General features: G+C 52.6%; 13 protein-coding genes and 1 non-coding gene across 14 annotated transcripts; 7 read left to right on the top strand and 7 right to left on the bottom strand.

The window, feature by feature from the left end:
• Positions 1–1458: 1458 nt before the first annotated feature.
• J4E78_005981 (uncharacterized protein) lies at positions 1459–3097 on the bottom strand (the record flags this gene model as incomplete). Its single annotated transcript, XM_049366595.1, has 6 exons — positions 1459–1631; positions 1658–2397; positions 2450–2615; positions 2708–2713; positions 2760–2822; positions 2878–3097. 6 exons carry the CDS (start codon positions 3095–3097, stop codon positions 1459–1461), a joined length of 1368 nt encoding a protein of 455 aa, XP_049221301.1.
• A 639-nt stretch (positions 3098–3736) lies between these two features.
• Positions 3737–6907, bottom strand: J4E78_005980 (uncharacterized protein; the record flags this gene model as incomplete). The annotated part of the gene is made up of 7 exons (XM_049366594.1): positions 3737–5191; positions 5480–5957; positions 6012–6146; positions 6199–6324; positions 6377–6413; positions 6466–6473; positions 6843–6907. 7 exons carry the CDS (start codon positions 6905–6907, stop codon positions 3737–3739), a joined length of 2304 nt encoding a protein of 767 aa, XP_049221300.1.
• A 21-nt stretch (positions 6908–6928) lies between these two features.
• On the bottom strand, positions 6929–8841 carry J4E78_005979 (uncharacterized protein; the record flags this gene model as incomplete). Its single annotated transcript, XM_049366593.1, has 4 exons — positions 6929–7014; positions 7066–8306; positions 8355–8766; positions 8826–8841. The coding sequence occupies 4 exons, from the start codon at positions 8839–8841 to the stop codon at positions 6929–6931; spliced, it is 1755 nt and encodes a 584-aa protein (XP_049221299.1).
• Positions 8842–9111: 270 nt separating this feature from the next.
• ARPC4 (Actin- protein 2/3 complex subunit 4) lies at positions 9112–9779 on the top strand (the record flags this gene model as incomplete). The annotated part of the gene is made up of 4 exons (XM_049366592.1): positions 9112–9114; positions 9171–9623; positions 9676–9720; positions 9771–9779. The coding sequence occupies 4 exons, from the start codon at positions 9112–9114 to the stop codon at positions 9777–9779; spliced, it is 510 nt and encodes a 169-aa protein (XP_049221298.1).
• Positions 9780–10153: 374 nt separating this feature from the next.
• On the bottom strand, positions 10154–10788 carry J4E78_005977 (uncharacterized protein; the record flags this gene model as incomplete). The annotated part of the gene is made up of 3 exons (XM_049366591.1): positions 10154–10189; positions 10242–10659; positions 10739–10788. 3 exons carry the CDS (start codon positions 10786–10788, stop codon positions 10154–10156), a joined length of 504 nt encoding a protein of 167 aa, XP_049221297.1.
• A 782-nt stretch (positions 10789–11570) lies between these two features.
• On the top strand, positions 11571–12137 carry J4E78_005976 (uncharacterized protein; the record flags this gene model as incomplete). The annotated part of the gene is made up of 3 exons (XM_049366590.1): positions 11571–11647; positions 11694–12010; positions 12076–12137. 3 exons carry the CDS (start codon positions 11571–11573, stop codon positions 12135–12137), a joined length of 456 nt encoding a protein of 151 aa, XP_049221296.1.
• Positions 12138–12227: 90 nt separating this feature from the next.
• Positions 12228–12733, bottom strand: J4E78_005975 (uncharacterized protein; the record flags this gene model as incomplete). Its single annotated transcript, XM_049366589.1, has 3 exons — positions 12228–12274; positions 12324–12669; positions 12719–12733. 3 exons carry the CDS (start codon positions 12731–12733, stop codon positions 12228–12230), a joined length of 408 nt encoding a protein of 135 aa, XP_049221295.1.
• Positions 12734–13025: 292 nt separating this feature from the next.
• J4E78_005974 (uncharacterized protein) lies at positions 13026–14144 on the top strand (the record flags this gene model as incomplete). The annotated part of the gene is made up of 3 exons (XM_049366588.1): positions 13026–13076; positions 13128–13200; positions 13249–14144. 3 exons carry the CDS (start codon positions 13026–13028, stop codon positions 14142–14144), a joined length of 1020 nt encoding a protein of 339 aa, XP_049221294.1.
• A 3611-nt stretch (positions 14145–17755) lies between these two features.
• J4E78_005973 (uncharacterized protein) lies at positions 17756–18388 on the top strand (the record flags this gene model as incomplete). Its single annotated transcript, XM_049366587.1, has 2 exons — positions 17756–17845; positions 17903–18388. The coding sequence occupies 2 exons, from the start codon at positions 17756–17758 to the stop codon at positions 18386–18388; spliced, it is 576 nt and encodes a 191-aa protein (XP_049221293.1).
• Positions 18389–19052: 664 nt separating this feature from the next.
• Positions 19053–20489, top strand: J4E78_005972 (uncharacterized protein; the record flags this gene model as incomplete). The annotated part of the gene is made up of 3 exons (XM_049366586.1): positions 19053–19453; positions 19503–20043; positions 20097–20489. The coding sequence occupies 3 exons, from the start codon at positions 19053–19055 to the stop codon at positions 20487–20489; spliced, it is 1335 nt and encodes a 444-aa protein (XP_049221292.1).
• Positions 20490–21114: 625 nt separating this feature from the next.
• J4E78_005971 (uncharacterized protein) lies at positions 21115–22227 on the top strand (the record flags this gene model as incomplete). Its single annotated transcript, XM_049366585.1, has 1 exon — positions 21115–22227. The coding sequence occupies one exon, from the start codon at positions 21115–21117 to the stop codon at positions 22225–22227; it is 1113 nt and encodes a 370-aa protein (XP_049221291.1).
• Positions 22228–22334: 107 nt separating this feature from the next.
• J4E78_005970 (uncharacterized protein) lies at positions 22335–23777 on the bottom strand (the record flags this gene model as incomplete). The annotated part of the gene is made up of 2 exons (XM_049366584.1): positions 22335–23225; positions 23277–23777. The coding sequence occupies 2 exons, from the start codon at positions 23775–23777 to the stop codon at positions 22335–22337; spliced, it is 1392 nt and encodes a 463-aa protein (XP_049221290.1).
• A 1693-nt stretch (positions 23778–25470) lies between these two features.
• Positions 25471–25575, bottom strand: J4E78_005969. Its single transcript has one exon. It is a non-coding gene; the product is annotated as a tRNA-Met (tRNA).
• Positions 25576–26015: 440 nt separating this feature from the next.
• Positions 26016–27561, top strand: ARG8 (acetylornithine aminotransferase; the record flags this gene model as incomplete). Its single annotated transcript, XM_049366583.1, has 3 exons — positions 26016–26144; positions 26199–26438; positions 26488–27561. 3 exons carry the CDS (start codon positions 26016–26018, stop codon positions 27559–27561), a joined length of 1443 nt encoding a protein of 480 aa, XP_049221289.1.
• Positions 27562–27635: the final 74 nt, after the last annotated feature.

The raw sequence follows: 27635 nt of genomic DNA, 5'->3' as shown, positions 1-27635 counted from the left end.
CGATGCAGTATTTGTGGTTGTGAGAAAGTCGTCGAAGTGGCGCTGCCAATTCGCGCTTACGGCTTACTTGCATAAATCCTAATACATGAGGGAACCAGAACTGGAAGGCACACTGTTCTCAAATGGGGTATCATTATGCTTAATTACAATATATAGCTGAAAATGCTTTTGCGCTTCGTTGATGCGAGCCCCACGCTTTAGGAAGTGTAACACTAAATTCAACGTCTCGGACCGGAGAGCCCTGCTCTAGGATTGTTTCTAAACCTCTCATAAGGATTGTTCGCACGCGCATAGTCCTCATCAAGATCGAGATCATGTATCACTATCGGCTTTCGTTGGGTTGATGTGGGTGCTGTTGTAGCTGTAGCTGGAGGTTGTTTTGCGGGAGCCGTTTTGGCCTTGAATGAAGACAGAAGGTTTTGGCGTTCTTCCTCAAGCTCATCGTCGCTCGTTAGATCGATAACTCCATCGTACTGAGCAGGGGTCGGGCGGGCAACGCTTTTCCGCTTTGTGCCGCTTGGTTGTGACGCTGCGATAGTTGAAGCCGAGGTCGGTATCGTTGGTGACGAAGCTGCGGAAGAAGCCCCTTGTTGAGTTTGACCAAGCTGCCGAGACTGCATCCGTGGAGATGCAGTGGCGATAACGCCTTCCCATTGCGCGTCCGTATGAGTGGGTGCGAATGCTCCTCTGCTTGTCGGATGAGCTTGGGTCATGCTTGAGGGTCGTGATGACGTTGGTGTGCCGTTCTGCAGATTTTGGTCTGTTTGAGGAGCGTGCCGTGAAGTTTTATGAGAGAGTCTAGATGGCTGCATCTGCGCTACCGGCGCAGGGTGGTTCCTAGAGTCAGGCGCACGGGCTTGCTGGATCTGGGGAGGTGTGTGCTCCGGTGTGAAAGGTTTATGAGTAGCGTATAGTTGCGTCACGGGTAAGCGAGACTGGTGATATGCTTGCATAGGTGCGTTCGACAAATTTGGAATATAATAGTCGGGATAGTCGGCTTGAGGAGGCTCAGGCCTAGGGTCGGAGCGCGAAGTATGTATAGGATCGTTTCGAGACCGTCCCGGCGGTATAGATTGTTCGGCAGCACCTCTCGCTGCCGGCGCAGACCCCGGTACAATTTGATTCCCATATCCGTTTCCTGGTCTCTGCAAAGTTTCGTGCGGTGGTCCTGACGTTGTGCGTGTTGGCCCAGTCTGTGGCGAGTTGGTCAAGGTTGAATTCAGCTGTAACGCTTCGCCTGCACGCCATAGACGTGGCGAAGCAGAAGTTGCGCTGACAGGTGATGGTTGTTGAGAACCAAAATCTGTAAAAATGTTACCCATTATGGGAGATCCTGTCGGTGCCGCAGCTGTGCGCACTCGCTCCGAAGGAGCATTCCTTGCAGTGGCGACTTGTGGTGGTCCGTTGATGTCATATACGGGACTATTGACTTCTGATTGAGCGTTTGATGGCCCGGGATCAGTCCGCTGTCGCTTCGGTGCTGTGGGCATAGGTTGTGTCTCCTCCCTTGCGATGATCGAATCGCGTGGTGGCAGTATGGACAGCGGCTTGTCCAAGGGTGCTACCCTTTTCCTCGAAACGGCGGAAGTAGGAGATGATAGTGTTTTCGTTCTTGAAGTAGACGGCGTCGGCTTTGGAGCCCCTGCCGGTTGGTTACGGTCTATCGTAGTGCCATCCACCGCACCTCGAATTCCCTCCAGGTTTTCTATAAAGTCCCAGGCAAACTTCCACATTGGCGCAGACAATCGAAGGTCCTTAAACTGCTCGCGAAAGGCTTCTCGGAGCGCTCTGATATCGCCTAGCAATAGTTCATTGTTGCGCGTTTCCGAATACATAGAGATAAGGACGGTGACGGCCACCATTTCGATGGGCGCAAAGGTTTGTACACCACTCAAATGCCTGTCGGCATTCGTGAAAGTGTCGGGATCTAAGGCAATAAGGTCTTTGAAGGTGGTCCAGACGCTTGCAAGATGTGACTTGAGCGCATCGTCTACAGCGCCGGTGTTGTTCAGCAACTTTGGGATTAAACTCTGGCTTGTCCTCAGCACTGGAATGCCAGTTGCAGGAGTCGGATGCTGTACTTCCAGAATTTGGCTGAAGCAAGACAGAGTGAGTTGGAAGTCCTTCGCTCGAGCTCGATCCTTCATCAAGTCGTAGATCATAGGGAAGTCTTCCACGAAAAGCTTCGCTAGTTCTTGCCATGGGCCTTGTTTCGCGCGCATCCTCTCAGCTAAAGTGAGCTGCACACCCATTTGGACCCTAGCGAAAAGGTCTTCTTCTTGTACTGGCGTAAGCTCTGCGAACTGAAAGGCCACAAAGTCTTTTTCCAAGAAGGACTTTTGAATGTCCGAAGGAAGCACCTTTTTGCGTTTATTGCTAGGCGTCTCACAGAACCACCTTGCACTGTCAGTGAGCCATTGAGAGATATTAATTGGACCGAATTGCTTACCACTTTTCGCCTTTGTGATCATGGCAAGGAATCATGCCTTTGACGAATGCCCTGACAGAGGAAAGTCGTTGTTTTCCGTCCACGCAGACAAGAACGTCACGTGGTGTACCATCTGTTCCATTAATCCGTTTCTTATTCAGAATAATGGGTGGGATGTAGTAGTTTTCTACGCAAGTGTTAGGAATCTTTGGATTCGTTCATGTTAAGAGAGCCTGGAGGAGATCATACCCATCAGAGAATTAATCAGACCCGTCATACGATCGGCTATTGCTATTAGCATGTCGGCGACAATCAAGTTGGGCGTTTTTACCTGTCCAGACAACCTCACGTTGATATTCCGGGTCGACATCGATCGCACCGCTCTCCAGTTCCTCTGGCCGCTGTCAGTAGAAGATCCTCTCGTCATAGTCGGCCAGTCTTTCACTCACTTATCAGACTTCCCAAGCTTCGCATGTGAACATTGGGCTGTGGCAGCTTTGGTCGCGGTTTGTACTCGTACCCATCGTCGCTGTCGCTTTCTGCGAAGATGTCGTCATTGCCGTCCTCGTCTTTGACAGCAGACTGCACTGCAATGCTGTCGTTGTTTGGTTGTTTGGCAGCGCCGCGATGGGTGTTGCTGACTTCCATGCCCGTGCGGACCCCAGGCATGCTGGGGTGAGCGGTGTCGAATCAGGAAGTAGGTATACTAAGTTGCATTGACTAGGTAGTTTTGGATCAAGCTTATGTCAGCTTGCACTAAGCTCTTTGAACACTAGCTAGACCTAGACTAGCTGCAATTCACTTTCACCTTAACTACTCAAAAGACCTTTAGTTTTCTTAGAAGACAAGTGCAAAGTGCAGAAAAAAGTTGAATTTATATGCAAACATTCTAGCGGCTTGGCTGCAGCACTTGGTCATGGACAATCCTAGTCTAGAAGGTTCTGCATAACTGCAAGCAGACAAGTTAGCAGGCTACATGCATCAGCGAGAAATTGCTGTTGCAAACAACCAATCATCACACTTTGCCCAACGCACTGGTCATTCAACGAGCACTTCACAACATGCGCATCATCCTCCTGCATTAACAATCATGACTCAATGTTTCAATATAGTCGTGATGTATTGTCATAGATGCGACACTATTGTCTGCCAGTTCTCTTTTCCCCATTAGATGCAGATACGCATCGCCCTGTGAGAGCCTGTGATATGGACGGCGAATGCCACCAGGCGGGAAGATACATGAGAAACATAGGCTAAACAGCAGCCTGTATATGTCCATCCATCTGACTTGATGTAGTGCCGGGTCACTCAGTCATCATAGAGTGAGTCATGGTCATCCTCTTGAGCAGCATGGCCAGCGGCAAACTGCTCCTGGAAGTGACCCTCTTGCTCCTCCATCGCGTCGTGCTCTTGCATATCCTGATCTTCCGCTTCCGGCTGTCGTGTAATATCTTGAGCATCCGCCACCTCCTCGTCTTCGGTCAGATCGTCATCCTCTTGGGCACCGTCCCTGTCGGATTCTTCAGCGTCGCCGAGCTCAACGACCTGCATTTCTTTGGCCTTTCTGGAGAGTTTGAGGTTGATTTCGCCCAAGTGCTGCAGCTGCTGAATGTCGAGCATTCCCTTGGAGCCAAGCCCGAGCACCATCATGAAGCCTTGGCAAGCGATCATCTTGGTGTTTTCCGTGGGTGGAAGAAGTTCCTCAAAGGCGATGTCCTCGATATCAGCGGCGGCTTCGGCTTGAAGCACGTCGGACTCGTGCTCTAGGTCTGCTTGAGCCCGCCTGCGCTTCTCAACGATACGTTCCTGGATGAAAGTAATGAAGTTTTCACCTTCTGTTGACAAGGCCTCGCGGACGCGTGCTGATGGTTCTTGAACTGCTGGCTCGGGAAAGTCGGAGCTGAAACCTGGTAGGCCAAAGTCGTCGCCACCGTAATCGACATCGCTCGTAAGGTTCTTGAATCCCTCAAGAGCAACAGGCTGACCGCGACCTTTTGAGGGGGAGGCAGACACGAAGCGGCTTCCGGGTCTGCTCTGATCAGCGGAGCCTATCATACCAGCGCGTCCGCTTCGAGGAACGACTGAAGAGCCTCGGACAGAAGCGCTGATGTTCCATGGCATTGCTGAGAAGATCTGTTGATCGTCAAGTGCGGAGACACCCTCGCGCGGTAGTTCAACGGCGATGTCGTCTTCAACAAACATAGGAATGTCTTCGTTGTCAGCCGAACGACCAATCTCAGGCTCGCCGGTCTTCTGACGCACACGGCGAGATTCTTCCTGAGTTGCATCATCGATACCACTGTCGCGGTCGTGCTTGACTCCGGTAGCCTTGTTGCGACTGAAGCCCATGATCGTCTCGAAGAAGTTGTCACCAATGAACATGTCGAACGGATTGGGAACGTGGCCGCCCAAGACACGTTCACCGATGCCGCCGAGGCCCGCGCCCCAAACGTAGTGCTCGGCATTCTTCTTAGCCTGAGCAGCAGCACGTTTCTGAATTTTCTGCCGAGCTGCTGCTTTCATGTTCTGACGGTAGTTCCTCTGCCAACCAGCCAACTCCTTGTTGGGAAGCTCTATAGCTGCATCGATAGGAAGAGTGCGTGGAACCCGACGACGGCGCATGGGCGCGGTGAACGTATCGGAAGACTCAATGACTTCTGAATGCTGACTAGACTGTTGCGGACCGTCTGATGAAAGTGCTCCGCCTTCGATAGGATCGTCGTCGTAGGTTGGGAAGCCGATGTCTTCTTGATCGCCCGGGAACTGATATATGTCAGTCGTCATTCTGGATGAGGCTGACGGTAGCTGGATCATGTGAAAAGAATGGAAGATGGGAGAACCAAAGACACAAACAAAGATATGGGAAGAGACAGGCAGCAAACGTCTTCTAACGAGGCGGTATACACAACCGCCTGATAGAGACTGGCCGATAGTGGTGAGAGTGTGTGTTGCCATGTCCTGAGCATCGAGTGAGGGAAGGGAAGCCTCACCGCAAGACGGATGGCTGAGATTGCAGTGCAAAAAGACGTGAGAGAAAGCAGCAAAACTCACCTGATCGCCGACCTGCTGTCCATCCTCATGTTCCTTGCGAACTCGCGCACTAGCCCCAGCATCGCTGGACATTTTCGCACCTGCGGTCCTAGCTGGCGTGCTGGGAACTTTTCGCCGTGGTGGCAACTGGATGATCTCGCCATCGTCTGCGATCATGAAGTCTGGGTCTTCAAGCTGGATCGTATCGCCAGCGCCCATGACACTTGGTCCGCCAACACTGCCCACTCCATCGTCGCCTTCAAGTCTGAACTCGGCCGCCATCACGGGAGATGAAGTAGGCAAGATGAGCCCACCGATGCCATCCGCATGGGAAGAGGACCGTGCTTGCTGGGAGCTGAAGGGTGTGAGCGTCTGGGAGTCGCCGGACCGCGCAATGTCGAGGTTGAAGTTGTGGTCTAGTTCTGCGAGGAAGTCCGGGGGAGGAAGCGCGAGCTCGGGCAGGAAAGAAGGGTCATCTTCGAGTATGAGATGCTCAGGCCTAGAAAGATTCTGTGAGTAGAGTGACCGTGTCATAAGGATGATGCTCGCCTACCTAGCTTTGCCAGCGTCTGGATCGAGTGCGGTATGCTTCACGGTCCGCAGCATCACTAGCAGGGCGTTTCGCGCACTCTCTGCGTCTGAAAGGATGTATCCACATTGTTGTAGGTATACACGCGATACACCGTACCTGCATGTGTCAGTAGTCTGTCGCTCGGACAAGGCATGGCAGCGCGGCGTACATCAAATTGCCCTGTAGCCGTAGAGCCATAGGCGCTACAGGATCGACAATGGTCTGACATGCTTTCTGTACATCGACATCGAGAATCTGTTTGCGGCCGATTCGTTTGTGGGTGGTAGCGACGAGCCTGCCACTTCGGTCAGTACAGGGCAGGGGCGACTGGACGTCTTCTAACATACCACACGGTTGCCACACCGTATTTGCGCGACGTGAGCACTACGATTGTTAGTCAAATCGTTCCGAGCTGCAGTCTCGGTTTGGAGCTTACCTTCGTGACTGTAAAACATGCTGTCGGTACTTAATACATGAAACAGATGATCGTACAAGTGTAATGATACAGGAAAAAGATTGCGGCGTCTCGCGAATGACGCGTGATATTATAACAGAAGCGCAGCAGTCGAACGTATGGGGAGGAAAGCGTTCCTGGAGGTGAGCGTCACGATCATGGAAGGGCTTGGCAGCACGCTTCGACGCGTTTCTACGCGTGGTGAGGTGGAGACGGAAAGGGACAGAAAGTACACTTCACCAGTCTAATGCCGTGTCTATTAATGCAAGGTCTTGAAGTCATGCAATCGTTACTTAAGCTCTCAGAGGTATCGTCCCATAGCCTTTCCAGCTAGTACAACGCCAAATGCCATGCATTACCTGCTGCTCCAGTCCCGTTTGCGCTTCAGCATGATCTTGCGCGCGAGATCCAAGGAGATGCCCATAGTGAAGTGTGTCGATTCAGTCTATGAGTCGCCCATCTGCACGTCCTCGTCGACGACGGGAAGAGGAACGGCGCGGTAGAGGAGGATAAGAGCCGAGTGGCTTTGACCTGGAACATGTCAGTCATCGTCAATTCACAGTCACAGTCTGGGATGCTTACCTCCGCCAGACAGGGTTTGTATCCTCTCAGCATCCACCTCAGATACCTTCTCGTCGTTGAACCACCACCATTTACCGTCTTCCTCCTTCCGCTTGCCAGTGTTGGGGTCCTTGGGTCCCTGCTTCTTGACGAAGGACGTGTAGTGGCCACTGTCGGCGCTGGCGCCTTGATGAGTGATGACACCTCTCAGCTCGTAGAGACCGGTCTGGTTTGCGCCTTCATCTGCAGTCATCTTGGAGTCCACAAGAGCGAGGAGCTCCTTCTTGGCAGCAAGGATTGATGCGGCGCGTTCCGCCTCGACCTGGGCGTCGGTCTTGTACTCAACCTCCTCCATCTTGGTGTCCTCAGCCGGCTTGCTGGCGTCCTCCTTCTTTTGTGCAGCTTCCTTCTTCTTCTGTAGAGGCTCCTTGCGAGCAAGAGGGTCGCTGTCGTTCTCCTCGCCAGCTCGCATGCGCTTCTGTCGCTTGCGGGCGCGCTCGACATCCTCCTCTTCTTTGCGGACTTCACGGATCTTGTCCCGGATTGGGACGAGCATCTTCCTCAGGTCGTCTGTGCAAAACTCCAATGCGTCCAGCTCTTCGGGGAAAGTGACCTTGCGCATGATCTTTGCCTTCTTATTGGTATCCTTTCGCCAGTCGAAACGCACGAAATGGATGGGGAGGTGTTTCGGTAGGCGCGCGATCTTGGACGTCTTGGTGTAGATGGCGTTTCGGCCCAGAACCTCTGATCGCTTCTCGATCTGCTCCTTCAAGCCAGCAGCCAGACCGTCCCTGAGGTGGTTCGTCTCTACGTTGATGTGGCAGTTGAGCTTGAAGAAGAGGTCATCGCTGTGAACGGGCTCCTCGCCACCCTCCTTCGCTGCGGGCTCATCGCACTCCATGACTGACTCAAACTTGCCCGCCATGTACTTGTCGATCCAGGATAGCTCCCTCTTCTTGTTCGCATCTGACCCTGTCTCGTTGTCGGTGATCTTGAGCTTTTGTCGGAGCAGCGAGACGATTTGTGACCAAGCCTCCTCGGCATCCTGCTGTGCGTAGCCGTGGCCGTCCTTTGACTTTTGGGCGAACTGGGGAAATGCGGTTCGGAGAGCGTTGAGGAACATGAGTGGAGGGAAGCCGTTTTGTGTCTCGGACATTTGCTTGAAGAGGTCGCGGAGGGAGCCCGTCAGGTCGGCTGAGCCACCGAGGCCACCGAGACCGAACTGGCTGAGCTGCGCGGCACTGGATGAGCTGGCACCGTTGCTGGAGAGGGTCAGTAGGAGCACGTGGACATGATGTAATCGAATTTACCTGTCTGCGTACCGCAAGAGCTCTTCTTGCAGTTCCGGGATGGAGCGTAGCGTCTGCAGGGTGGAGTTCATGTAGCATGTGTTGCCCAGGTTCTGCAGACCTGCGGGTGTGGCGCCCTCCAACTGCGCGGCTTCCGCCTCGTCCATGTCCTCGAGGAACTTGACCGGGACCTTGGGCTTCTCGATGACGTTTGCCGACCCCGAGGGCGTGCCCATCATCATGAGTGTCTGGTTCGGCTTGAGGCCCAGCTTGGACATGTCGGCGTCATCCTTGAGCTGTCCGCCCTTGACGATGACCTTTTGGCGCTCTGGCTCGACGCCGGTGATGGAGAAGAGCTGGTACTTGAACGTCTCGCCGGTGGAGGTGGTATCCACTTCGACCTCGTGCTTCTTGCCCTGATGCTTTACGATTACTGCAAACATGTGAATTAGTCTTTGGACCCTTCGAATGACCGTGTGGCGCTGCACGTACCTGGTATAGACGCCATGATGAATGTTCAACTATACGGTGGATAGAGTATAGAAGACTATGGGAGGCGGCGGCGAGAGAGTGGTTATAGTGGCTTCGTGGGGCAAAAGTTAATGGAAGCATGAGGAAGGAGGGCCGCGCCAAGCTGACCGCCGCCCGGAGCTGCTACCCCACTAGCGCGACCAGCTGCAGGCACCGCCAACTCGCCGTACTGGCATGTCATAGCCCGCTCTCCCCCGACGGCAGCCCTACCATTCCAACATAGAGCTGCTGCTGAGCTCTATCCGCAATGGTACAGTCACCTCTTACTGCCGTGGTCTAGTCACGTGCTCATACTGACTCTCTCAGTCGCAATCACTCCGCCCGTACCTCCAGTGCGTGCGCTCGTCGCTCACAGCCGCCCTCTCCCTCTCCAACTTTGCGTCCCAGGCCTCCGAGCGCCACAATGTTCCCGAGATCGAAGCCGCCAGCTCGCCTGAAGTCATCCTGAACCCGCTTACCGTATCGAGAAACGAGCATGAACGCGTATACATCGAGCCCAGCATCAACAGTGTGCGCATAAGCATCAAGATCAAGCAGGCAGACGAGATTGAACACATCCTGGTCCACAAGTTCACACGATTCCTGACGCAAAGAGCCGAGTCCTTCTACATTATGCGGAGGAAGCCGGTCAAGGGCTACGACATCTCGTTCCTGATCACCAACTTCCACACCGAGGAGATGCTGAAGCACAAGCTGGTCGACTTCATCATCCAGTTCATGGAGGAGGTGGACAAGGAGATCTCAGAAATGAAGCTCTTCGTAAGACAGCCGAGGTTCGCCTGTTCGAGCATCAGAACTGACACATTACCAGTTGAACGCAAGAGCACGTTTTGTGGCCGAGTCTTTCCTTACTCCGGTATGCATACCCCACACCTACATACATACACGGGTACTGACAGAGCCTAGTTTGATTGAGCGTGTTACAATGCCGGCGTTTGTATATATTGGCTCATTACGCATACCTGGGCAGACGAAGCTAGAACGAACAAATGTCAGGCCCGGAATCTTTGCCCACGAACGAGCACTGTGTGGAAAAGTTGCTGTACAAGCTGAGCATTCGGCCAGCATTCAATACAAATACAACTTCGAGTCCATTCCAAACTTGACGTACACCGCCAATCGCCCGAGCATAACGCAGTACTACGCGGACAACTGACGCGGACGGGAAACGTCACGTTCAGGGCATTTCTCATACTGTCATTATTCTCATTTGGATATTTCATCTACATAGCCAGCCGCAGTGATGTTCGCCAAGATTTCTAGAGATCAAGTTAACGGTTGATCAGCGCTTACAACTTGGCCAGGACAGCGTCGGCACCGGAGACCTGTAGAATTAGCAACAAGCAACTCAACTTTTCAGAGCGATGCGAAACTTACCGAGACCTCACCAGGGCTCTTCTCGTTCTCGGCGTAGATGACCTTGCCGTGGTCGAAGACCATAGCCCAGCGACCGTTGCGGTCGCCCATGCCAGCAGGCCAACCGTGTTCCTTGGAGAAGAAGGTCTTGGTGTCGCTGAGGAAGAGAACCTCGTCGCCCTTGACTCCGTTGACCTTGCCCCAAGCGTTCATAACCCAGGCGTCGTTGCTCGCAATGGTAGCAATGACATCAACACCCTTGTCCTTGAACTCCTTGGCCTTTGCGATGTAGGGAGGGAGATGGTAGGCCTGGCATCCTGGGGTGAAGGCACCGGGAACGGAGAAGAGGACGACCTTCTTGTCTGCCCACTCCTTGCTGGCATCGTATTCTTGGGGACGGCCGCAGGCGGTGGGGTCAGCGTCGGTGATGGGCGCCCATCTATATGAGAGAAGATACAATGTCAGCGTGCACTTTAAGAGCTTCGGTGTTGAGCGGAGCTCGATGCGAAGGTACTTACTCGAACTTGACGCCCTCGGGGAGCTTGTCGCCAACTTGTAGAGGAGCCATGATGATTAGTTGGTGTATTGGTAGAAAATGTTGTGTAATCTGTAGATGCGTGTAACGGAATTGAGCAGAGTGAGAGAAAGTGACTTGTTATGTCGGACGCCGATTAGTTATGCTAGCTGGAGGGGTACCCGCCCGGCTTCCCAAGCTTGAAGCTTCGAGATCATAGTGGGGCATATGCCGGCCGAGGCTTATGACGCCAGGTACCCAGCCAGCGCATTTCCAACGCTGCAGGGTTTCTTTGACAAATCTTTTTGGCCTATTAGAGCGGTGAATGAGCGTGTACCTGAATGAGCAGCTAGAGGAGAGGTGCCGGAGGAATCATAGCAGAATCACACAGAGTCGAGGCGATGAGGTAGAGGAGCTTATTCAAAAGGGCCATCTGCTACGAGCTATTTGGATCCCAGCAGCTGAATTATTGACGCGTATTGATTGTATGTCGGTGTTTCGTTGTTGTGGAACACTCAAGTGATCGTCATCTTTGCTTTTCGACTTTCTCGAACCTTCTCAACAGCTGTCATCCCACGCACTAAGCCGTAGATCTGATCTCTCTCTTGAGGGTCATCAACAGTAGTCTCAAACTCAGTCAGGTTTCACAACATCTATCGCAGATAAGCTGAGCTTCATCTGATGAGTCTGCATGTAAGCACATGCCGAAGTGCCGATACAAAGCATCCAACGGCATTTCTTGTATCATGATTCATGATGATAACGTTCTGTATTTGAGCGATCACATTGACCTTCTACACAATTAATTTCGTGATTTCCGCTTTGGCAATTTCACTATGTCTCCCGCACCACCATTTACTCAAGAAACCGCTCACGCCAAGGTCAAGAAGGCTCAAGACCTCTGGAACGGCCAGTGCGTCGTATCATGACTAGCTTTCATCGTTACTAAACTGTGCCAGAAACCCAAAGGTGATAGCACAAGCCTATACACCCGACAGTGTTTGGCGCAACCGATCGTCTTTCCTCGCCGGTACGGCAGACATTGAGGACTTCTTGACGAAGAAGTGGGAAAAGGAGAAGAGCTACCGGCTGCGCAAAGAGCTCTTCGCCTTTTCAGATGACAAGATCGCGGTTCAGTTCTGGTATGAGTTCCAAGATGCCCACGATGGCATGAAGTGGAAGCGATGCTATGGCCTTGAAGACTGGACGTTCGCAAAGGATGGGAAGATGCGCAAGCGGCAGATGAGCGGCAATGACATTGAGATCGATGAAGCTCGTGAGTATTCCCAGCCTTCGTGTATCTTGGATTCATGATCGGTAGCGTTGCTAAGGTCTATGTAGAGCGATGGTTCAAGGACGGCGTCGACGTGAACGCAGTCGAAATTAGCGAGTCTCATTGGTGATGGATGTTCTTGGTGTATTCAAATAAAACGGGTGGGTATCGTGACGCTTGCGAGAAAGGAGACATGTATGCGATGACTTCGTTATATGGCTTATGCTGGAGGAGTATCGTGGATAGCGACGAGAATGAATTTTGGATCTTGAGTCGTTAGCAGAAGCCCCGCCATCGAGTGCGTGAGGGGACATACCTGGTACAATAACCAATTCATTCTTCCGTGTTCGCAGCCTAAGAAGTTTTACCTCGTCTTCCTTGTCCAGCTCGTCCACAAGGGTCCCCGCTGCCGTCAGGAACGACCAGACCAGGCTGGCGACATCCTCAGCGCTATGTATCCCGCCTTCTTTCCTGCCGTTCGAGTAGTTGTCCGACGCAGCTTCCCCTGAGGCTGGCAGAGTACTGTTTGGGTTCGCTGAAGAGCTGTTTGATATGAGACCAGAAGTGCGTATTATTGTGCCGTTCTCGCGCGACAGTATGAGGGTGCTTTGAACGCCGGGCTTTTGGCTCAGTCGCGTGAGTAGTGAAAGTGTCTCGTCTGGCTGCGCGCATATTAGTAAGCAGCGTTTGAAAGCGAAATAGGATACATACAGCGTTCTGGGCCATGGTGGGTGATGTGTGCCAGAAGAATAAGAGATGCAGGCGCGGTTTACAGCACGCTGATGACATCGGCGTACACCACCGCGGCTGGACCCTGCCAAGAGTCCACCAGCTCAGACCTCTTCGGTGTTAGCGGCATCTGTGGATCCTCAATTTTCCGTTCATCAGCAAAGAACGCGTCGTTCCCTCATTGACGCGCATAGTTTTATTCAACCTTTCGATATCGCGCGCAACAGTGAAGTCTTTCGAAATCACGACTTTGCTAAACGAACCGCCAAAACCAATCTAGTCCGTCAACATGACCAACAGCTCAAAGAAGAAGAAGGAGAACAAAAAGAAGGACTTTCAAGTAAGAATGACGAAAGTGGCATATACCGAACCGCAATGCTAACAGAACCAGAAAGCGAAACTAAAGGTTGGAAAGGCGAGACCCAAGGCAGCAAACAGCACAGACACGAGCTTCCGTGCAAAATGTAAGGTCTACCTCGTCACATTTCTCTTTTCTAACTAATGTATCACAGCGATATCTCTCAAGCAACAAGCACTCTCCACTAGTGCGCCATCTTTAGAAGCACAATGCGCACATTATCTGGGCTTGCTTAATCACAAAGCAGACACACAGCGAAGAGAATCCTTAGCCTTCTTGACATCAGCCATCGCAAACAATCCGCCTACAGTGCCATTGCCGCAGCCTTCGTCTGTCATCATTCCGGTGGCACAAAAGCTCATTCTGGATGGATCCAACAGCGTTCGTCAACAGCTACTGAAGCTACTGCAAAGCTTGCCGCCACTCGACATTGCTAGCCACGCCGACCAGCTGTTACTCCACACAAGAGCTGCCATGACACATTTAGCAACAGAAATTCGTTTGTTCGGCCTTGACGTGTTGGAATGGTTGCTTGCTGTTGCAGGCGATGAGGTCGTCAGCTGTGCTGGAGGTTGGGTGAAGATGCTCAAATGCTTCCTCAGTTTACTCGGTTGGCAGAGCGAAGCGTCGAGCAAATGGTCAACTGCCAAATCGTACGGAAAAGCTGATACGAAGATGCAAGTCAAGCAAATGAACGCCTTGACTTCCTTCCTCCGCGCAGGACTCTCCCACAGGCAGACAATAGTGTCCGTCGACATCAGCGACAGCAACTTCCCACTTTGGCATACTCAACATCATATTCTTTCCGAGCGATCAAACGTTTATGCACATCTCAACTTGTTTGGCGCTGCAAGAGATGAGGAAGCAGAGATGTATGAAGATCGCGAAGATCGACAACGATTGTTTCGAGACCGAGCCGAGGCTGCAATCGTCGCAGGATTGGAGCAAGCTACCAAAGGAGGTGGAGAATTAGGTAGAGCGGGTGCGCAACTCCGTAAAGCCGTGAAAGAGGGTATGGCGGACTTCTACCGAGAGGATCCAATGGCCTGAGAGTGCAATCTTCCAATTTACCCACTGCAAGGCGTGGCCTCCTACGGAACGCTTCTAGAGACACGTGGGAGGACGGTCTCAAATACTTCGTACTACCGGATAGCCGAAGGAGATCAACGGGAGTACCTCCAGAAGTGACACCGGATAATGTCTGGTGCTATCTTACAACAACGCCACCTACACCCCGGTCTCAGCACACGGGACCAGTCGCGAAAGTGGCGACGTCACCACCGTCCCATGACAATCCGCGCAACACAAACATGAGCCTCAGGCTCACGAGTAGTTTGACGGAGACCGAAACTAGCGCCATGACTCGAGGCGCGACCGGTCAATACATGTACTGTCAGCCTTGCGCATCAACATCTTCCTCGCCACCGGAACAGACACGATAAGTCGTTTAGGCACTTCTGGTCGCCCTTTTCGCCCAGCGTTGTACCCCTCACTTTGCGTCACCACTTGAAGAATCCTTCACATCCAACGTTGTCATATCCACGGCTGGGAATGATCGAGAGAATCATACACGCCCAACACAGGGTGTAATCGAGCGAATTCGGGTACGGCAGTATAGAACGACAGGAGCGTTTAGAGTCGGAGTTTGTAGAGAGCCAGGTTACAATCGCGAAACGTAAACATCCAGTCAACTCAGAATACTATCAAGAATATCGCCTAGCTTCAGGCTTGTCACACACAATGAACACAACGGCAGAATCGCCTGGATTACAGGAAGACGAGCCCGCGCTGACTGATGAGAAAGCCAATGTCGACGCGGGTCTAGTCCCTCCCACAGACTGGATTGGAATACCTCCTTTGCATCACCAAACGGAGTTGTGGATTCCCGATACAGCCGAGGAGCTTGCCCGCCAAACAGCTTCTTCGGCGGTACATTTCCCAGAAACCCGGCAACGGCATCGTGGTACGGCTTCACCTCGCAGCGCCGATGTATCATGGGAGGATATGCCTCCTCATCTTGTCCCATTTGTTCCTTATATAGATAAGAAGAAAGAGAAGACGGCCATCGGTACACCGGCTCCTGATGAAGGGACTGTGGATGTCAACATTATCCGAACGTGGATAGATCGATGCCGTCAACTACACGGGGAACAATGTCATGGCAGCAGGACCTCACAGATGCACTCGCCTTTCCCATCCTATTTGATCGACGTCGAGCGTGGATGTCTAGTAGTTGCACCCAAACACCCACGTTACGTCGCTTTGAGTTATGTCTGGGGTGGTGCAGAGACTTCAGCTTGCGCTACAATGGCGAACCTGGCAGCACTTCAAGAGCACAACGGATTGTACAGTGGAATCATATCATTGCCCAATCTTCTTCGAGATGCCATCAATCTGGTGAAGAATTTGGGGCTTCCTTATCTATGGGTGGATCGAATTGCAATCGTTCAAGACGACGAAGCTACCAAACACCACCAGCTGAGTGCCATGGGGGAGATATACGCAGGATCGCTTTTTACCTTGGTCGCAGCTCAAAACGAGGAAGCAGCTTCGAGTCTCTATGGACATCGGAAAATGACGTTTACTCCAAGTGAGACTCCCACAGCGCAAGGACTCAGGAAACCGGACGGAAAGCCATTGAGTGGTGCGCAGTATATGACAAAGCAAGCGATGTCGCTCATGGAGACAAAATGGTACTCGCGAGGTTGGACTTTCCAGGAATACATATTCTCCACACGGAGGGTCATCTTCCAAAACAATACAGTCAATTGGGAATGTCTCTGTGCTTCCTGGCATGAATGCCAGGATTCTACTTCATCAACGCCACTATCTACTGACACTGGAAGACGAACCTCCGACCTTCCCGCAACAAGAATGGACGCGCCTGTTGCTGGACTGAACAGCTCACCTTGGCCAGACATGATTCGTTACACGCGTCTCATGACCCTGTTCAATGAACGAGACCTGACTTTTCCGGAAGATGTTCTTGACGCTTTTGTTAGTTGTCTCGCCCATCTGAGCAGCATATTCCCAGGTGGATTTATATCCGGTTTGCCGACGATGTGTTTTGATGCCGCACTGTTGTGGCAGCCATGGGCATACCTGAAGAGACGGAAGCCCCGACGACTGCCTGCTGGCGACGCCATTCTGCCTTCATGGTCTTGGGCAGGATGGGAAGGCATCATCAACTCTGAGAGCTGGAGAAGTGCTGCCAACTACCAGATTGAGCACTTACCTGAAACAGAGATACCTCAATACACTTCCTGGAGGACCATCAGTAGTGTGCATTGGACATACTCGAGGACTTTGACATCGGAGAAGTATCCAATTAACATCCCTTCACAATTTAGGCGGCCAGCCTTCACCATGTCTGGGGAGGGTCTACCTCCACAATGGTCCATATCCGCAAATCTGGGAGAAGATGGTCAAGCGGTCCGACATTCATGCGACCCATCTGCAGCCTTTCGCTATCCAATCCCAATCCTCGACGAGACAAACCGCCGGCAACCTGTGATCAATGCTCGCTACCTGCACTGTACCACGAGACGCGCCTTCCTCGCGCTGGGCAAGGAATTCCTCAACACGACATCGGGCTGTCCTTCCGTGCAGCTTCTTACAACATCTGGTCGGTGGGCTGGGTGTCTCCGACTCAACTTCATACCTTTTCATGCGCGCGACGAAACATCGACACCGTCTACCCCGACTCTGAAACATCGCTCTCGGGACACGTCTAAAGCTCTTCCCAGCTTTGCTTTCACCACCCCTTCGCCGTCTGAAGTCGCGGATGCGCTCTTCGACCCTGTTCGAATTGAAAACGAGTTGTGTGAGCTTATCGAGATATCTGCTGGCTCGGTGGAGAATTGGGAAATCGATGCGCGGAGCTTCGATGAATGGTATCAAGATTACTGCTGGATTGGAGGACTGTATGAGTTCGTCAATGTACTCTGGGTAACGCGGGTGGAAGGAGTCGCATATCGCAAAGCGCTTGGGAGGATTCGGAAGGATGTGTGGGAGAGCGAGGCGAAGGATGAGATAGAAGTCACGCTCGGATGAGCGGGTCCAGCGTAAGAGTGCTGCGCGGTCAGTCTCATGAACGGGCCGGGCAAGAGCTTCTGTGTTTGTCGAGCGGCTTTCGGTTAAGTTCCTCGCGTTATCAGTCTATCGAAGCGCGCACGTACAAAAACATGTTCAGACTAGAGGTGCCAATAGGCAGGAGCACCTGCACTTGTAGTTGGCAACACAAATTGATAAACACCGTCGCGCAATAATGGGAAGGCATGAGATGGTTCGCTACTTCTCATTCCGGCCTCGCATATTCTTCGTGTACAATCTAGCAGATTGAGAGATACGCACACGGGTCAGCGGCAAAGTGAAAGATACAAGCTCAAAGGTACTATGGATGGGCGGTCCTGATCGCGGTGTTGAGCTGCACTTTTGATTACGTCACAGCACTAAACATGGCGGCGCGGGACGCGCTCGCCCAGGCCGAAACATCGCTGATACTGCCGACAAACACTGGTGTGCTGGCCTTATTGATACACATAGCCCTACATCCCTCTCGCCTCCTCTTCTGCCTTCATCATATCTGCGATACATCTTCCGACTCTCTTGCAATTGCTCAATCGCTGGTGTGGACATTCGTAACCGATCGCAACGCGACCATGTCGATAGTATCGCAGACCCTGCAGGGTGCAGTGCTCAGCATAACTTCAAACGTGCTTGCGCAAGCCATATCATCCTACAAAGACAGTGTACGTGCTGTCGCGCAATCGTCCATGTCCTGGCGCATGTAGCTGACACGTATCCAGACGCCCTTCACCCTCAACTATGCCACCGTCTTCAAATTTGCGCTCTTCAGCGTCCTCAGCACCCCACCCAACATAGTCTGGCAAGGCTACCTCGAAGACCAATTCCCTACCAACGTGCCCTCCGCCGCCCCGCCGTCCGAGAAGCCAGGCTCGAAGCCCGACCCCACCAAGACGTCGCTCAGCAAGACAAACGTCCTCATCAAGTTCCTGCTTGACCAGACCATCGGCGCCGTCGTCAACACGCTCATGTTCCTGAGCTACATGGCCTATGTCAATGCGCAGGGCAAGCCGGGCGTCAACGCCATGGACGTGGTCACGAGCGACTGCGCGAATAAGCTGTGGCCGATGATGAAAGATGGATACAAATTCTGGCCCGCGATAAGCCTCATCAGCTTCCTGTGGGTGCCAGTAGACAAGAGGATCGTCTTTGGCTGCTCTGTGGGCGTCGTGTGGGGCATATACTTGAGTCTGGCCGTGGGCGCATAGATACGAGTGCGATGCAAAACCGCGCTGTGGAGACGGTTGTCTTGAGCGCTGTATACTCACCCAGCGCGAAAGCGTTTCTGGGGCGCCGAGTGCGCAAATAAGCTGGAATCGCGAAAAGGTTCGGTTCTGCTGGTCCGTACCACTCAACGCGAACACCTATCCTATACCTTAAAGGCATCCCGTGCTACCTTTTCTTATCGTTCACGTGAAACAGTGGGCATCTCTAAAGTATCCTTTCGGTGGTAGGTACAACTACGCGCGACCGAGCTTCATCTTCTTTGAGTGGTTCTTCCAATCGGTACACCCTGAACTATCGACTCTCTCCACAGTACTCGCACTAAGCTGACAACCACCATACTTACCTTACGGAACCGAAGAGGCTTTTTCGCCTTCGCAGTGGAGCTTTACAAAAATGATACTCCAGTACCAAGGGACTTGGTCTTTCCATTGCACAATCAGAATTGACTGTCCGCCAACGTCTAGTAAGGCGTACGCCATGTGAACATGTGCTCCACACAACCACTTCAACAGCAATTACTGGTCACAGCATTTCGATGTGTGCGCATTTGGAAATTTTCATACTAACCGAGATCAAATCAATATACAAGAAAAGATCTCCTGCTGTATAACCATCTCCTCTCAAACACCTCACCATCCGCACATCATGGAGCATCCCTCAGAGCTCTCTGAGAAAATTACTGACGCCCCCGAGGGGGGGCCTTCAACGCAAACACCGAAGTCCAAGGGTAAGCAAAGCTCCAATGGCAAGGAGTCCGTCGCCAGTGGCTTCAAGTACGGACCCGTGCCAGGTCAGTACTTCCGTTCACGACGCGTGAAGCCCGAGGATGTCGGGATGCCGTGGCTCGACAAGCCGCACCCGAGGCAAAAATGGGGAACGATTCTTCCCCTCGTCGGCTTTGGTCTTGGCCTGATGGTGACCGCTATCATGATCTGGGACGGCTTCCGAGTCATCGGCAAGCACAAGTACTGCCAGATCTTCCATGACGATTTCAAGTCACTGAACGAGACCGTCTGGACCAAGGAAGTCGAGCTGGGTGGCTACGGGTAAGTTAGCTTCGATCATTGGCATGCATTGACTAACTCGAATATGCAGCAACGGCCAGTTCGAGATGACTACTGGCACGGATGAGAACGTCTTCGTCAAGAACGGTGAACTCATCATTAAGCCGACTCTCCAGGAGGAGCAGTTCCTTGGAAGCAACTATACCCTTGACCTACGTGGCCATGGATGCACTGGTTCCAGCTGGAGTGACTGTGTTGCCACCACCAACACGACCAACGGCACCATCATCAACCCCATCAAGTCCGGTCGCATCAACACCAGGCGCGGCGCCTCAATCAAGTACGGCCGTATCGAGGTCGTCGCCAAGCTGCCATCTGGTGATTGGCTGTGGCCCGCTATCTGGATGTTGCCCAAGGACAACGCATATGGCCCTTGGCCTCGCTCTGGTGAGATCGACATCGCCGAATCTCGCGGCAACGATCCCAGCTACGCTCAGGGTGGCAGGAACGTTGTCTCGAGCACGTTGCACTTCGGTCCCGACTCCAACCATAACGGCTGGTGGCGCAACAACGTCAAGCGCGAGGCGCTACACACTACATACGCCGCCGGTTACAACACTTTCGGTATTGAGGTAAGTCTCATATGTATCCTTCGTCTTCTCGCCAGTACTGACCAAACTTCCAGTGGAGCGAGAAGTACATCTTCACCTATATCAACACACGCCTACTCCAGGTCATGTACACGCACTTCGACCAGCCCTTCTTCAAGTACGGAAACTTCCCCCAGGCCGATGCCAACGGCACCCGTCTCGACAACCCCTGGAAGCACGCCAAGAGCAACGCCGCTCCCTTCGACCAGGAGTTCTACCTCGTCATGAACTTGGCTGTCGGTTCCACCAACGGCTGGTTCGAGGATGGCAAGAGCGGTAAGCCATGGATTGACAAGAGTCACCGCGCCAAGCTCGACTTCTGGGAGGCCAAGAACCAGTGGTTGCCTACGTGGAAGGACGACGGACAGATGAAGGTTAAGAGTGTTACCATGTGGCAGCAAGGCGGACACAACGGGTGCAAGGCTTGAGGTGTCTAACGCTCTTGGGTGAAGGAGAAGACTGGCTTAGTGTACTTGACTCGTTGCCGGAAATACTGCGCAGGTACAAGTCCGTATGGAGAACCTCGCTGATTGTAATCGTACTATCTAATGCAACGACTTTGTCTCAAGGGATCCATGCCATCGTGATCTGATGTCTTGAAGTTCGTTGTACGCACTTTGACGAATACGGCTTCATCGCAAGCCACGTTCAAGGGTGGCTAAACTGCTATCCTTAAAGATAGCCGACAAACTCTCTATCAATATAGACACATATGAAAATTGTTGTGAGGTCTCACGTACTCTTCGATGGAAGACAGGCACGCAAGTCATGTACGCCCGTAAAGATGGAAGCTAGTGTTCAGTCGGGAAGGTGGGATGACCTCCGGCTTACCATTTCGGGCTATCACGACCAGGCACCCACTTTTCCACTTCTAACATCTACACGCCTATCTTGAGTGCAACGTCCGATGTTCGCAGCGCGCATACTTGTGACTAAGCCCGGTATCATCCGAACTATACGCGTTACTTCTCTCAGTCGCGCTGCTTGAACGATTCATCACCAAAAGCGCTCTTATTCCATCGGTCCAACCAGCATCTCGTACACATCGCAACCATGCCGTACTCTCCCAAAGTAGGCGATTCGCTAGACTCGCTAGATACGCCATCAATGATCGTGGATTTAGATCTCATGGAATCCAACCTGGATAAACTCATGAAACAACTCCTCCCCACTGGCGTCAACATCCGCCCACATCTCAAGACGACGAAATCCGCTATCCTTGCGAAGAAAATGGTCAAAGCGGGCGCAAAAGGAGGATGCGTAGCGAAACTCTCCGAAGCAGAAGTCATGTGCGAGAAAGGCTTCACAGACCTCCTAATAACCTGCGAGATAATCGGCGCAGCAAAGGTGGCGCGATTAGTGGAGCTAGTCAAGAAGTACAAAGACGTGCGGATAGTCGTCGACAGCATAGAAGGCGCAGGCGCAATCGAGCAAGCGCTATCAGAAAGCGGCTTCGAAGGCACCGTCATGACGCTCATCGATCTCGATGTGGGATTACACCGCACGGGTGTGCAACCGGGTCAGCCAGCCTCGGACCTAGCACGTTTCGTCGCCAACTCAAAGCACCTCAAACTCATCGGTGTACAAGGGTACGAGGGACATTTGCAACACATCCACGGTCTCGAGGAGCGCAAGAGTCAATGTCTGGAGAGCATGAGGATCCTTACTTCGACTGCGGATGCGCTGAGGAGAGAAGGTTACGCAATTGATGTGGTGACGACTGGTGGGACGGGCACAGCGGAGTTCTGTGTCACCGTCCCTGGGATCACAGAAGTACAGCCTGGCTCTTTTCTCTTCATGGATACGGATTATCGTAATGCTGTTGGTTCGACGAACTATGCGCAGAGTCTGACTATCTTATCGACGGTTCTCAGCAAGCAGGGCCCGAACATTATTACCATTGACGCGGGTCTCAAGTCATTGACGACGGATTCTGGGTTAGCCGAGTGTAAGACACCAGGGTACACGTATGGCGTTCTGGGAGATGAGCATGGTAGTCTTGCTTGGGACGAAGGCAAGGGTAAAGAATTGAAGATAGGTGATAGGGTCGAGATGGTGCCTAGTCATATTGATCCGACGGTAAACTTGCACAACGTGTACTATGCGTATCGGAAGGGCATCATCGAGGAGATTTGGCCTGTAGACAGTAGAGGGTGTGTGCAATAGCGTTTGGGATGCTACAAAATCAAATTGGTAATCGCGTCTAACAGATCATGTACAACTTCTTCACACAAGCCCCTACTTTTACAGTCCCTACTATACATATTTCCATCTCAAATGAGATCCAGTAGATTCGCTTGTAGATCCTTCACTGGAACATCGGCAAGGGGATCTTTGCCGGTAAACGACGCAGCCGCTCGGTCTGACCTGCTCATCTTTGTAATATCGTAGTGTTCACCGCCCATCTTGGGATGACGCTTGTCTTTGTACGCGTTGAACTTATCGTTCCAGTGCCAGGGGTCTTTATCCACTTCTTTCGCATTGCTTTTGTTCTCGACATTGTCCAGACCCCTCTTCCTTTTGCCGTTGCCTGTTGGCGGCGGAGAAACATGCTTCTCACCTGTAGCCTTCGGGTTCGCATTCTCTTTATCGGCGTCGTCGTCTTCTAGGATTGTGACTGGGTTCTCCGCCGAGCTGCCAGCGGAGTCTTTAGCCGCCCTTTCAGCCTCGAGCTTCTCAGAAAACGTTGTCCCAGTCATGATCTTTTCGACCTCTCCATTAGTGTGCGCGAAGTCATCGTCGACGTCGCCGACCTTTGCCAGTTTGTCGAGGCGGAGTTTCGTCGCAAAGATTCCCTTCTCGGGGTCGAGGTTGCCCTTTTTGAAGCAATTGACGGCTTCCTTGCGCCATGAAACGCACTGCCCTTCGATACCGAAAGCAGGAAGATCGTGCGATAGCTCTAGATAATACGCAATGACAATTGCCAAGTCAAGGAAGCGTGAATCTGGCTTGAGCTCGCCTGCTGCTTCGATGGCCGCAAGCACGGTGAGTAGTGCGCAGCCCATTAAGCCGATCATTTCGCAGGTTGTGTCGCCGTCTTCGTTATTGATGAGCGCGGTGATGTGCTCGTTTTCGTTCAGCCACAGCCCCACTGCGCTGATGACAGACCACATTTTCTCGATCCGGTCCTTTTTGGCGTGGAAGCCTTGATTGAACTCGACCATCTTTGCGCTGTTAGCTTCCAGCTATCATGCGCAGCTAACCATTGCACTTACCATATTTTCCATAATTTCTTGCATTCCCCATCCTTGCCAGTCTGTATACAAATTCATCTCAAAAGCGTCTGGGTCGCAGTACTTCGCTTTTCTTCCCAGTAGATCCGCCTTGAGCCACGCATCCCACAGCATGACCCATTTGTGCTCCGGGTGCTTGCTCGCCGGTACTTTGAAGAGGCCATCTTTTCTGAATTGATCGTCGATGGGCTTGTAGAGCTTTTTGAAGATCTCAGATTTAGATGAAATGAAGGCGTCCGGGTCCAACGTCCAATTGAGATAATTCCTGCCTTCAATGTCGAAGAAAGGATGCGGTATACAAACGTAGTCGTAGGGTGCAGGATCGGCGGGCTTGCCCGTGCTGCTGTTCTGCTTATTTTTCTTCGGCTTGTCGTTCTTGTTGGGGCGCACCGACTCGAAGGCGGAATCCGAGCTCTCGCTGCCCGAATCTTCTAGGAAGACGCCGGAATCGCGCGCGGTCTTCTGTTTCTTCGCTGGAGGCATTTTCACGTGGGATATGAGACGGGACAGGTGCTCAATAATATGTATTTGATGGGAATAGATAGTTAATCGATGATCTTGATGGATTGGAGGTGTGGGTTGATGAGGTTCATCCGGGTGTTCGTGGGATCATGACATCAAGGGGCTTCGTCATCGCTCCAGGACCCCTGAACAACGCGAACCTCTCACGATCGCACGTGAATGGCGTTTGGTGGTATCGCGTCGCGTCTGGCGAGCCCATGTTGTCCGCAACTTGGAGATTCTGATAAATTCCCAAAAGCTGGCCGTCTTTTGTGACATTACAGGGTCCACTTGGGTAGAGAGAGGGTAGAAGTGATGGCAGAGGGTGAACAGGCAGCGGGGTGCGACATCTGGACGGACGGACGCGTCGAGGGAAGCTTGTGCCCCAACCAGCTAGCGCAACACCACAACCGCGACCATCCATGGATCTCGGCTCGCACTATGTACTTTCCAACGAACCAGCACGACCTCTCTTCGCCCTACAACCCCATCACATCTCCGAAGAGTATTGCCGAGAATGTCATCTCATACAAGGAGAACACCAAACACCCAGGAGCCTACATATTCGTCAGATCTTCCAATCTGCTTCTTATATCATGCTGTAGTCTGCAGACCTGTCTAATTCTTTGTTTCCAACAAACGCTGCTGCATCTCGGACGCGGGTTTGGGCTGTTGCGGAAGAAGCGCCTGATGTCCTTTTACGAGCAAGTCGCGAATGCCCTCCTCTCGCGCATCGGCGTCTGTCTCAATGATGCGATCCCAGAGGCCGCACGGTCACTTACAGCTCAGGTATTCAAAACGCGCGGAGGGTACCGACTGTTCGTGACCTCATACAATGATCACGGACGTTGACGATATCGAAACAGACCTTGGTGTTGGTTGCCCAAGTCGTTGGATACCAATGGTTACGATATAGTCCTTGTTGTGATCGAGTTGCAGATGCATCTGTTGATCGTTCGGCCGCTCATCGCGTCATACGACGGCCTATGGAACTGAGATGTATACCGGCTTTCACGTACTTGCAGGTCGGAGCGACTCTTCCCAAGAGTCCCAGACGCCAGCATGTCTCGAGATCTCTGTATGCGTGCAAGTATGCGCATGGGAGACGGAACGGCGCAGGTTGTGTATGGAAGTAGTGACTGGGACTTCATCGTGGCGTATTCTGCCCTTACTCTGCAGCCTACAACAGCGCAGAAGCAAGGAACCGAGAACTTGCTACAGCGATGTAGACTTCTAGGTTCTCTGTTGTTACACTGGTCGTTCTTATAGCGTTTTGTTGTAGTAGGTACGCACGATGCTTAAGCTGCGTGAGACGTGCCACGGATGAACTACGTCGAAGAGAAGGCAGATGCTTGGATGAGAGACTACGGCTTTTCCATGCCTACCGCTCAGTGCACAGCGGCCTGGGTTCTTTCCCGATACTAACTGTGTCTTTTGTTCGCGGTAATGCCTTGTACTTGTGTAGGCCCTGTTACAACCAGCTAGTGGATCAGAACTATGTATGTTACTCCCAGCTTAATTGTTCTGCCACATATCGGCCTGCACATGAAGCCAAAACGCATTGGACTGTCAACCAAAAAATATGTCAGCTGATTTCGATCTCCAAAAACATGAGCATGCGTAGCGAGTCTACAACATTGGTGACAGCAAACAGCCAGAATGCCGACAAAAGGTTTGCCCCCTGGCAGGATCGAACTGCCGACCTCGGGATATCTGCTCTGTCGAACAGTCATATGTGTAGATATGAGACCCACGTGATAACCAACTACACCAAGGAGGCTTTGTTCTTCTCTTTTGGCCCAATTAGGCCGCTGATATTTCATCGCTCACCGGTCGCTCCTGCCGCCGCTGCGCTCGCTCCTTCCTCCGTTGACCCAAACATCCCTGTCATTTCACCCTCCACCAAACCAAACATCCCTACCACCCCACCCTTCCCATGCTATTCTACCAAAAAGACTGGGCTCACGTTTGAGTACGTACCTAGAAGTCTACATTGCCTTGAAATCTAGCGAAATGGTTGTTCTCATCTTGATGTAGTCTGCAGAGCACCTGTTGAGTTACACCTTGTACGAGGCACTCCGACTCTCCGACCTCGGCCTATCTTATCATGCACGCTAAAATTTTGGGCAGTTGCGTCACGCCCAACAGTCACGATTGACGCATCTGATGAGGCACTGGAGTTTGTTTTCCTGACTTTTGCAATTGACTATGGCTTCACGAATGGCTTCGCAGCGCGTATGCGCTACATTGCGCGCATCTCGCATCAACTATGTCCCCGCGCGGTTTGCTTCCGCAGCCTCTGCGGTTAGGGGGTCCAGTCTACCACAGGACGTGAAGGACGCCATAGCTGTGAGTACCAACCTACACACGCTCTGCAGCGCCCTCCATAATGACACTCTACAGCGCGACTCAACACTACCTACACCCGACCCGCCCTCATCCTCCAAGACAGCCGGCCTCGTCAACCAGCAATTACCGTACATGGTCCCGACCTATGTCCGCCCACCACCGATGTTCGAGAAGGGCGAGGGGTGCTGGATGTGGGATATCGAGAACAGGAAGTACCTCGACTTCACAGCTGGTATCGCCGTCAATGCGCTGGGGCACTGCGACCCTGGCGTAGCGCAGGTCATTGGAGAACAGGTACGTCAGTCACCACTACATCGATTGCGGCTTACTGACTCCCTCCCAGGCCAGGCAGCTCATGCACACATCGAACCTCTACCACAACCCCCACACAGGCCTGCTATCGAAGCAGCTGATCCAGCTCACGCACGCGACCGGAGGCTTTGCCAGTGCAACCCGCACATTCATATGCAACAGTGGTTCCGAGGCCAACGAGGCCGCCATCAAGTTCGCGCGCAAGGTCGGAAAGTCAATGTCACCGGACAAAGAGAAGCACGAGTTCGTTTCGTTCCACAACTCGTTCCATGGCCGGACCATGGGCAGTTTGAGCGCGACACCGAACCCCAAGTACCAGACACCGTTCTCACCGATGGTGCCCGGTTTCAAGTACGGCACATTCAACGATGTGGACGCGGTTAACGACCTGGTCACCGACGCGACGTGCGGTGTCATCGTGGAGCCAATTCAGGGAGAGGGTGGTGTGAACGTTGCGACACCCGAGTTTCTTCTCGCGCTCCGAAAGAGGTGCACGGAAGTCGGTGCCGTCTTGATCTTTGACGAGATACAATGTGGTCTAGGCCGGACAGGTACCTTCTGGGCACACGGCGGCTACCCCAAGGAATGCCATCCCGACATTGTAACCACAGCAAAAGCACTCGGCAACGGATTCCCCATCGGCGCGACTATCGTCAACGACTTCGTCTGTGACAACATCAAGACTGGTGACCACGGCACCACTTTTGGCGGCAACCCCCTCGGATCCCGCGTCGCTTCGTACATCCTGTCTCGTCTCTCATCACCAGAGATTCTCGATTCGATACCCGCCAAAGAGCAGGCATTCCGCAAGCACTTCGACGCTCTCCGACAGCGCTTCCCCAGCCAGATCAAGGAGGTCAGAGGCAAGGGTCTGATCTTGGGTCTTCAGCTTGATGTTGATCCTACGCCTATCGTTACTGCTGCTCGTGAGAGGGGGTTGCTTATCATCACTTGCGGTACAAACACGCTCAGGTTCGTTCCCCCACTCGTGATCACCGAAGCGGAGATCGAGGAGGGCATGCAGATCCTAGGACAGGCGATGGAGAGCGTATGGGTCAAGCATGAAGATGTCGAGGGCACAGACGGTCAACAGGAGATGCGGTAATGCATACCCAGGTTAGCATGGCGTTCATCGGCGTTGTAGACGGGTATCGTTGTACATATTTCACCAAAAGTCAG

Source organism: Alternaria triticimaculans (genome assembly GCF_023758025.1).
Source record: "Alternaria triticimaculans strain BMP 0046 chromosome Unknown scaffold_8, whole genome shotgun sequence".
Taxonomy (NCBI): domain Eukaryota; kingdom Fungi; phylum Ascomycota; class Dothideomycetes; order Pleosporales; family Pleosporaceae; genus Alternaria; species Alternaria triticimaculans.
This window is presented reverse-complemented; position numbering and strand designations above follow the sequence as displayed.